Below are 11,200 nucleotides of genomic sequence, written 5' to 3'. Positions count from 1 at the left end.
TTGTTTGGCAGTATTACTATTTTTCTATTGAGCAGGCATGAATATATTTCGGATGAATTGCGCTCCCACTTCAACTTTTCTTTGAAATTAACTAAGCTTGTTGGCCATTCAGCCCAATAAAAACTAAGCTCGTTGGCCTGGGATTGGAATCTTTGGATGAGCTCAACCGGTAAAATATATTACTCTTGAATAAAAAGTTAAGGGTTCGAATCTCGCCTATAATAAAAACTTATTTATATTCTAGCATGGTGATAAAGAATAAACATTATCTATTTTTTAACAAAATATAATTATGTTAGCTTTTTTTTTTTTTTTCTAATTATAAAACTTAGTAATTATAGACTTATAATAATTATTAATAATAGATATTTATTATGTTTGTGTTTGCGATCTTCCAACAATTCCTTGGTCATGAAATTCTTCTTCTATTAATGGATTATTAGGGTTGTCCAACCACTCGCCCGGATCAAACCATAACCACCCAAACTAATTGCTCTAACAGTTGGACTCGGTTCCCAATGTCAAAAAACCCAACGCCGACAGGTCGGTTTTTAAGTGCTTTAATGATGAAACAAAATTCATGGCATTTAAAATGTCTTGAGACTGACACTGCAAAGCTTGACAAAGTGCATCAATGATCTCCATAATTTCTTTCATGAGATGCAAAATGAACACAAATTCAAAAGAAATCATAGCATGATAACATAAGTATGCCACTTCTCATTGGGAAGTAGTATTTCCTTTCTTGATGATCTTAAGTAAAGTTCCACATGTTGGACTAAATATCTTTACCAAACTGGAAATCGATCTCAAGTGAGAATACCAACGAGTATCTTCAGCCTATTGTAATGTGCTAATCCGATTAAGTCTTTTTCCAATTTCAAGCTCACCACTTCAACAAAATATGCAATTTGATTAGCATAAGCTTTTTTTAGTTGCTTAGTATGCTTGCATGAAGCACCAACAACATTGACAATGGCAGATTATCTATTAAAAAAACTTTGAACAAGAATAACTTCTTTTGATGATACCACTAATGCTATTGCAAGTGATGTGCAAAACAATGAATGTAATAAGCATATGGACAATCATTTGAAACCAAGGCTTTTAATCCATTCCACTCACCTTGCATATTGCTTGCACCATCATATCCTTGCCCTCAAATATCTTGAATATCCAGACTATGATGTGACAAGACAAAATATATTTCATTTTCTAGGGTTAATGTCGCAGTATTAAGGACATGAACTACCCAAAAAAACGTTCTCAAGCAAAAGAATCTCTGTTTACAAATCTTAGAACAATAGCCATTTGCTCATTCAATGACTCATCACGAGCTTCATCAACAATTAGGCAAAACTTTGTGTCACAAATTTCTTCACGAATTGCCTTCTAAAAGAATGGAACACAATTACACAACCACGCTCACAACATGACAACAAAGTTTCTACTTTTTAGAATGTTTGCTAAAGTCATGACTTAAATAGTTAATTAATGCTAGATGAAATCTGATTATTGACTATTGGCCACACAAAGACTTAAATCACAACCACACAAGAATTAAATCGCAAGCTCATATATATTGGCCACACCACACAAAGTGACAAAGACGAAGTTATTGACTCATTCATAGACCTAGACCAAAGACTTTGGTCTCACAAGCTTAGAGTCAACAGTACACACTTCAGAGTCATAGTACCCTGTTTTAGATTATATACATATAACAGCTTCTTTTCTTGTTTTTCTTTTTTTAAAATTTGGGGGGGGGGGGGGGGGCGGGCTGGCGCNTTGATTATCTTCAAGAATCAAAACCCACATAAATAAAAACATTCAAGAACCCATCCAGACCAAGATCACACCCAACCAGGAAAAAGAAATTCAAGCCCTCACCAAATGATTTATCCCCAAATAAAAGTTCCCCTCAATAATAGGAAAATCCTAAACCAAATAAAAAATTCCTACTCCAATTTTCTTGGCAAATATGGAAAAAGCATGCAACATGGGGATGAAAGAAAGAGAAGACAAAAGCATGGCAGTGATATCATTGACCATGTGGGTTGCTTTTGGTATGGGCTTTATAAGGTGGAGTTAATACCATAGACGTATGAGAGAATGAATGGGATCAGTTCACACTCCCTCTGATTGCGCCTGCTTTCATTGAATATGGAATATATAGGTGAATGTATGGTGAGAGAAAGGTCTTAAGGGACTTCTAGAGAAAGGTCTTAACGGACTTCTTTGATATCTATGTCTCTCTCTCTCTCTCTCTCTCTACGTTGGAAGAGTTTGCTGAAACCAAGGCATTGAAGAGAGTGAGAAAGACAAGGGTGACAAAACAAAAAACAAGTAGGATGAATTCGGTGGAAAAAACTAGAATGGTTGCTTATTAGTTTTGCTTGTCTCTTCCTTTTAAGTTTGGGGAGCTCTACAACAAAGCTCCGGCGCTGGGCCTGGGTGTGTCTTTGTGGTTTGTCCTGTGTGCACGTGTTGGAGCTTGTTTGGCAGTATTACTATTTTTCTATTGAGCAGGCATGAATATATTTCGGATGAATTGCGCTCCCACTTCAACTTTTCTTTGAGATTAACTAAGCTTGTTGGCCATTCAGCCCAATAAAAACTAAGCTCGTTGGCCTGGGATTGGAATCTTTGGATGAGCTCAACCGGTAAAATATATTACTCTTGAATAAAAAGTTAAGGGTTCGAATCTCGCCTATAATAAAAACTTATTTATATTCTAGCATGGTGATAAAGAATAAACATTATCTATTTTTTAACAAAATATAATTATGTTAGCTTTTTTTTTTTTTTTCTAATTATAAAACTTAGTAATTATAGACTTATAATAATTATTAATAATAGATATTTATTATGTTTGTGTTTGCAAATGAAAATATGATTTATGTAAGATTTTAATGGAGGGTTTAAATATATTGTAGAATTTTAAATTAGAAAATATAAAGTTTTCACTATTTTATTTTTTGTCTTAATATAAAATCAAATCATTATAATAGTCATTATTAGGTATTTAATATGTTTGTATTTGTATATGAAAATATGATTAGATAAGATTTTATTGAAGGGTCTAAATATAGAATAGAATTTAAAATCAGTTAAAAATATATAATGAAATATTGATATGCAAAATATTATGAGGAAATTAAGGTTGAGAATTTCTTCTTTTTTCATAAGTAACTAAAAGTCAAAAGTATTCGATTTTAGTGTTTTTAGTTACCTCAACTATTGTCGTTGAATAAGAGATCTATGGTGGGGGGGGTGGCGGGCGGGCGCAGGCATTAGGACCAAAATTTAATATATATATATACACACACACTAGCTCTACTGTAGGTCTGTCACTGGCTTTGAGCTTCTTTGGTTGCACTAGCTTCTACAAGGTGTGTATTTCATTCTCGTCCACCATTGTTTTTGTGTTGTGACAATGGGAGAGGAGTGATGTTCGATTACCCATAATGATGTTTTCATATGAGGGGACGCAATTTGAGATTAACGACCATTTTGTCTGGTACTATCTTTTTAGGGGACTTTACAACTTCATTTGGTCTCATTTTGAAACAAACTTGTTGATATCTTCATTGAGAATCATCCACTAAGCCGCTTATGCCCATTGTACTATTACTTGTACAAGTCCCTAAGGTTAACACTACAAGCCATAGCCATTATAGGAATTCGTGTCTCTATATACATACCTCTCTTTATAAAAGTTACAGAGTTTTACCGCAATAGAATACACTAGAGGTATGCACGAGTCATGTTAGGTTAGGTTAATGGGATTTTTTGACCCAACTCACCATGGTGGGTTAAAAAAATCCAACCCTACACAACTCATTATAGAGGTTCAACTCAACCTAACCCACGTAGATCTAGTTGGGTTGGGTTGAACCCATGGGTTGGACAATATTTTTTTTATTACTATTATTATTAAATTGAGGAAAAAAATATCTCACTTGTTACTTGAGTTAATAAACAAAATATACATGAACTAGTATTTTAACTTAATTATAAACAAAATATATCCAACTGAATTGATAAATAAAATATACATGAATTAGTATCCCAACTCAATTATAAAAAAAAAATAAGAGAAGGGAGTGAGAGAGTGTGAGTGGGAGGCAACAGAGAGAGAAATAAGATTGTTTGAGTTTGCAAGGTAATTGAGTTTTATATAGGAGAGGCTGAATAGGGGAAAAAATTAAATAAAAAATTATTAATTATATAATATAGTTTTAAATATGTATTTTATATATATATATATATTAATTAAATAAAAAATTATTAATTATATAATATAGTTTTAAATATGTATTTTATATATATATATATATAATTTATAATTTAAATATATAGGTGGGTCGGGTTGGATTAGGCGAGTTGTGATTGTTATGACCCAAACCTAACTCAACCCACACACCCCTAAAAACCGACCCAACCAGATGGGTTGGAATACACATCAAAAAATTTTTCCCACTGCTCATTTGTACAAACCATAACAGTAGAGAGTCATTTATATAATTTAAAGGAAGAGAGTATCATTTCATTCATAATTTGGATAGGAATTTAAAATAGAAATGGAATATTCTAATAGGAGGCAAACGTTTGAGGGAGTGTCATTTTGATAATCTTCTAGAGAGGTTGTGCAATTTGCCTTTTTCTTTTTCTTTTTCTTTTTTTTAGCTTATTTAATTTTGTGCAACTCTTTTAAGTTTTAACATTACACTTGTTTATATATAATTTATTTTTAAGCAAAATAAACTCATTCTAAACACATTATAATATTGAATGTATAATCCATTTTGCTCTGTGGTTGGGAGCTCTATTTTTTTTTTCCACCAAAAATGAGTTATATGATATTATTATGTATTTAATTATTTAGAATATAGAAGGATGTTTGTCAATAAAAAAAAAATCGTAATAGTAACAATGGCACTGGTGACAAAGTGGTGGAGGTTGTAACATTGAAATATGATTATATTGATGGTGATGGTGATGTCATGATGTTAATACACACACATAAATATACATATATATATATATATATATCTTTTGGTGACTCTTTAAGGAAGAGTAGGAGACGTCACTAGGTTAAAAGGTCTTTAAAAGAAATAATAAATTGATAATAATAATCTGCAATAACAAGATAGCAACAATTGTTTCAGGTCATAATATTGATAATGATAGAATAGTAGCTAAAGAGTAAAGACAATAGCAATATCAATGACAAACATATTGATGGCATTGAGGCGAAGTTGTGTTATGGTAGTAGACTAGTAGTGGCAGCAACATGGCAGTGGTTAACATTAAATAGTTTTAAATTTTATTTGCACTTAAAAACAAATTTGAAGGGAGTTTTGGTTCAAAAGCAATAGATTGGGTTCTTAAATTGAAGAATTTGACAAGGATATGTATCCAAATGTTAGTCGATTAATGTTTTGAATTTGTCAACAAATAAACAAATAAAATGTTTTACTGTCCACTCAAGTATTACACTTAGTTGGACAAAAAAAAACATTACACCTTGTCATCAGCCAAAAAAAAAAAAAAGGTTTTCCTCGCATCCTTTTTTATTTTTGTAAATTGATATATTGCTTTTCTTAATTGTATGGTTCCTCTTTCATTTTAAATCTTAGGCCTAGAAAAAACTTACAATTATCTAGAATTAATTCCAACTACATCAACATTGATAACATGTGAAGCTAACAAAAGGTCTCGATATTTGCTTAATCTGCTTGTTATTTTTGTAGGAATTTCGTCACTTTGCTAGCACAGATGGGTATCCCTCTATTTGCTTGCTCTCGAAAATCCAGTGGTTTCGATTATACCACACTTTCCATGCTATCATAAAAAATAGTTCTAGCAACTAGTAAAAGTTCAACCACTTCATTCACCTTTTGCATATAAAAATAAAATGGTGGAATCTTTGGCCTACTGCATTCAGCTCAAAATGATTATGCTCCCCACGCTACTCTAAGCGCACCAATTCACCACATTAATCCCACCAAAGTTAGTTGTGCACATTTAACTAATCTTTACTACTTTTTACATTCCTTTATTTATCAATCACTCTACTATTTTTACATTTCTTTTTTAGGCCTTGATAAAGTAGGCCTTGATAAACAACAGTCCGGTCTTGTGCTCTTAAGGCAATTATTAATAAATTATTTTCAAAAAATTTTGATACTACTTTCATAGAAAATATTAAAAAATCATTAAAAAAAATGTTAATTATTTTTTTTTTCCTTTTAGATAAATTTTTTAAAAATATTTCATAGACCAATGTTTCCACTAAACTTTACTTTTTTAAAAAAATATATATTAAACTTTATTAAAATTCTGGTCTTAGGTGTAGAGGATGAATTCAAATCCCTCTTTCCTCCCTTGCAGCCTTGCTGGAGGTTTTTCTTATTTTTTTATTTTTTTTTATGCTCATTTCCGGAATTTGGGCCTTACATTTCTTTTTTTTTTAAAAAAAAAAATCAAGAATCGCTGAAGAAAATTCAAATTAAAAAAAAAAAAAAAAAAAAAAAAAAGAAATGCTAATAATAAACTCAAAAATCAACCCATGCTATGTAATGGTCAATTTAAACCTCACAGAAGTGTTTTCAACAAAGACAAGTTCACACAAAATACGAAATACTAAACTAAATGTAGTTTGGCTACAGTCGAAATATAAAACTTTGAAACTAGTTTTTCATATTTTGCCTCCACAAACAAAAACTCGTTGAAAACCAAGCAACTTACTTCTTCTGAAGAATTGGGTCCGCGCTTCTTCCCAAATCCAACAACTGTAAAAGAGACCAACAAAAAAGAGGTCATCCATAGCCATATAGCTCACAAACATATATACGCTCTCTTTTTTCGGTTGACACTTGTATAAAACTGAAAGAACCGTATGGTATTGAACCTGTAATCTCATCTTCCACACTTTGTTTATGACAAAGGAGATGCCCTTTGGTCCAAAGACCTTTGGCAAAAGCAGTCCAGAACTAGAAACACTGAAATTCTTACGTATAGTGAACCACCCTTAGCCATCCACTATTCACATGAACTGACCCACTCAAAACCTACATGTTATAAGCCTAGAATTCTAAAATAAGAAAAATTGACAACAGACTAGTTAAATATAGAGATGTCAACAAAAAGCAGGTTGGATGATGTTAAGTAATTCTATAAGACTAAATATTGGACTATAATTCATGTAACAAGAGCCGGATCAATGCAATTTGTAGGGTGGGTATCACATTTTTTAATCAGTAAAATTCTGTTAGGACTAGGTGCTTCTTTGATAGTTGAAAAACCACATACGCTCCACTGCTTGTATGAATGTATAGTGCATGATCCTATAGAAGACTATATAGGTTGGGACGCTTTTTGCAGTGGCATTTCAATAATCATCTTACCTGCATGGAGTCATGACTTATGAACACAGAGAAATGCATTACTCTAGTGTTTTAAGGGTATTCCATAACAAGCAAGACTTAGTTACAGTACTTACATGCTATTTCTTAATTTAGGTTTCCTTTTTAAAATTCTGCCATGTAAATTTCTTCTCATGGAATAGAAGTGCATTTTTTAGTTAAGTGGCCACATGGCTAAATCTTAGGTTTCCTTTTTTAAAATTCTGCCATGTGAATTTCTTCTCATGAAATAGAAGTGCATTTTTTAGTTAAGTGGCCACATGGCTAAATCTTAAGAGAAAAACCTAAGGAATAACACCTAAGATTTTTGTCCTTCCATAAATTCATAACGCCAAGCACCAACTTGTGCAAAACTTCGTCATTTACACGTTCTTCCCCGCCATTCAATCCTATCAAACTCTCCACATGGCATGACATAACATGGCTTAAATTCAGAACACCCATTTCAGTTATAATTATACTGACCATATATCAAATGGAACCGAATGGCACATTGTAAATACATATTCAGCATTCACCAATGCCATTTCTACTGATAATATAAAAGTTCAAAATGACATTTCATGATCTCCTAAGACTATTCTTACAAGACACCCCCCATGTTTAATCTCTAGAAACTCACACTTACAATCATCAACTAAATAAGTAAAATTAAACATCTAACTAACAAAAGACACCAGATTACATTTCATAATCTTCTACAACTATGTTTAATCCCTAAAACATAAATAAGAACATTTTGCAAAAAAAAAAAACACCATGTTTAATTTGTACAACTACTTATCCAACTAACAAAAAGACATCATATTTCTATTAAAACGTTACATAAAACATAATGGGTTTAACTCAAATCCTTAATAAAAGTAAGAGAGAGAGAGAAAGAGAGAGAGAGAGAGAGTGATAAACAGACCGGCGGTGACGAAGCGGCGATTGTACTGCATGCGCTTGTGGGCACGACCACGTGGCTTCTTCTTCTTGTCTTGCTTAGCCACCTTTGGTGTCTGACCTCTCACCTTTCCGGCACGTGCCAACGATCCGTGAACCTTACCTGCTCACACACCCATTTCAATTACTCCATTATCGAACCCAAATCTAAGCAAATATTATACAATAGAGAGAAATTCAGAGAGGAGTTGAGATTTTTTTTTTTACCCATGGTTGAGTCTTCTTAGTGCTTTTCTTCTTCTGATGGAATCGCCGGCAAGCGCACACTGTGTGAGAGATTAGGGTTAGGGTTTTGTGTTTTGGGGGAAGTGTGTTATATATAAGATGGACGAGAGATGAGATCCAACGGCTGAGAAGTGACCACAGATTAATGTTGGGTTCAGATTTGAGGGGTGAGATGGATGGAATGATATGCTGTCGTTTTTGTCTTAGTTTGATGAGGAAGGAGGCTAGAGCCCAGAAGCCCAATTGTCCAAAACGTTTTTTCTTTCTTGGATAAGCCTATTGTCCAAAACGTTGAATATGAATTATTATGGGCCTTTATGGGCCAACAAGCAACCAAATTAATCTTTCTCCACATGGCATGACATAACATGGCTTAAATTCAGAACACCCATTTCAGTTATAATTATACTGACCATATATCAAATGGAACCGAATGGCACATTGTAAATACATATTCAGCATTCACCAATGCCATTTCTACTGATAATATAAAAGTTCAAAATGACATTTCATGATCTCCTAAGACTATTCTTACAAGACACCCCCCATGTTTAATCTCTAGAAACTCACACTTACAATCATCAACTAAATAAGTAAAATTAAACATCTAACTAACAAAAGACACCAGATTACATTTCATAATCTCCTACAACTATGTTTAATCCCTAAAACATAAATAAGAACATTTTGCAAAAAAAAAAAACACCATGTTTAATTTGTACAACTACTTATCTAACTAACAAAAAGACATCATATTTCTAGTAAAACGTTACATAAAACATAATGGGTTTAACTCAAATCCTTAATAAAAGTAAGAGAGAGAGAGAGAGAGAGTGATAAACAGACCAGCGGTGACGAAGCGGCGATTGTACTGCATGCGCTTGTGGGCACGACCACGTGGCTTCTTCTTCTTGTCTTGCTTAGCCACCTTTGGTGTCTGACCTCTCACCTTTCCGGCACGTGCCAACGATCCGTGAACCTTACCTGCTCACACACCCATTTCAATTACTCCATTATCGAACCCAAATCTAAGCAAATATTATACAATAGATAGAAATTCATAGAGGAGTTGAGATTTTTTTTTTTTACCCATGGTTGAGTCTTCTTAGTGCTTTTCTTCGTCTGATGGAATCGCCGGCAAGCGCACAGAGTGTGAGAGATTAGGGTTAGGGTTTTGTGTTTTGGGGGAAGTGTGTTATATATAAGGTGGACAAGAGATGAGATCCAACGGCTGAGAAGTGACCACAGATTAATGTTGGGTTCAGATTTTAGGGGTGAGATGGATTGGCTGTCGTTTTAGTCTTAGTTTGATGAGGAAGAAGGCTAGAGCCCAGAAGCCCAATTGTCCAAAACGTTTTTTCTTTCTTGGATAAGCCTATTGTCCAAAACGTTGAATATGAATTATTATGGGCCTTTATGGGCCAACAAGCAACCAAATTAATCTCATGGTTTAATGTTGTCCTTTTTTTTTTTTTTTTTTTTTTGAGATGGTTTTATAATTTGATATCTACTTCTTACAATAGTTTTTTATAATCAAATTAAGATACTAATTAGTTTTTGTCCTTTGGTATAAGTTGTGATTGATCATTTGAACTCCAAATCTTTTATTCAATCATCAGAAATTTTACTAGTTAAGTTAACAGAAATTAACAATTTTTGTCAATTTATAATATCACTTTTTTAATGGATATATAATATCACATTTTTGTCAAGTTTAATATATATATATATATATATATATTAAATTTTACTAAAATTTATTTATTTTTTATCCCCAAAAGCCTAAATTATTGAAAATGTTTCAATTTATGTCCTTAAAATTAAAAAAAAAATTATCTCTAAACTATTAAAAAAATTATTTCTTTCCTTCTATTTTTTAACTCTAATATATTGAAGAAAAAGAAAATCTCTTTATAAAATGTAGGGATAATTTTTTTTTTTTTAACGTTTAGAAATGGGAAGAAATTTTTTGCTAAAATTTAAGAACCAAAATAATATCTTATCCAAATAAAAAGGCTAAAACATAATTTTTGCTTCTATATTTGACCAAAAATTTGTTTTTCATTTTTAAACTCTTGAAAATAGTTTTTTTTTTTTTAAATCATATATCATATCATAAAATATACTATATAATAAAAGTTGGGCTTAGAAGCCGTGGTTGCGCCAAATGGCTTCACCAAATTGCAGAAATTTTTTTAGATTTTTAGATTTTTCAACAAATTCATTCACTTAAGTATTTGGATAAAAACAAAAAGTTTTTATCTTTATCAACTTCTTTATATAAAGTAACAATAAGTATTCTAATGAACTTCTTCTTTTTCTTTCTTTCTTTCTTTTATTTTTTTTTTTTTATTTTATAAAATAACAATTTTACTAGCTTACGTTAGTATTTTTTTTTTTTTTTTTTGGGATAAACATTTATCCTACATCATCTATTTCCTAATACTAAACTAACAAATTTAAAAGTATTATTTTTTATTCTCAATTTTTTTTCTTTTGAAATAAATAACAAAAAAATAGCTAATATTTATAAACTTTAACTAAACTAAAAAAAAAAAAAAAATTCTAATAACAATTTAATAACATTAAATATTTTTTTG

The 11,200-nt window shown here is 31.7% G+C and overlaps 1 protein-coding gene across 2 annotated transcripts; it reads right to left on the bottom strand.

Annotated features, from left to right (window-relative positions):
* Window positions 1-6,555: 6,555 nt before the first annotated feature.
* LOC112038387 (small ribosomal subunit protein eS30z/eS30y/eS30x) lies at window positions 6,556-9,821 on the bottom strand. Of its 2 annotated transcripts, none has more exons than XM_065762696.1 (3): window positions 9,690-9,821; window positions 9,447-9,584; window positions 6,556-6,797 (listed from the first exon to the last, which is right to left on the bottom strand). In XM_065762696.1, exons 1-3 carry the CDS (start codon window positions 9,691-9,693, stop codon window positions 6,649-6,651), a joined length of 291 nt encoding a protein of 96 aa, XP_065618768.1. In that variant the 5' UTR covers window positions 9,694-9,821; the 3' UTR covers window positions 6,556-6,648. The 2 variants fall into 2 exon arrangements, with proteins under 2 accessions (XP_065618768.1, XP_023926964.2); XM_024071196.2 differs by lacking the exons at window positions 9,447-9,584; window positions 9,690-9,821 and adding exons at window positions 8,341-8,478; window positions 8,583-8,714.
* Between the last annotated feature and the right edge of the window lie 1,379 nt (window positions 9,822-11,200).

Source organism: Quercus suber, unplaced genomic scaffold, assembly GCF_002906115.3.
Source record: "Quercus suber isolate HL8 unplaced genomic scaffold, Cork oak 2.0 scaffold_469, whole genome shotgun sequence".
Classification (NCBI taxonomy): Eukaryota; Viridiplantae; Streptophyta; class Magnoliopsida; order Fagales; family Fagaceae; genus Quercus; species Quercus suber.
Note: the sequence above shows the minus strand (reverse complement) of the source record. Positions and strands in the feature narration are given on the sequence as shown.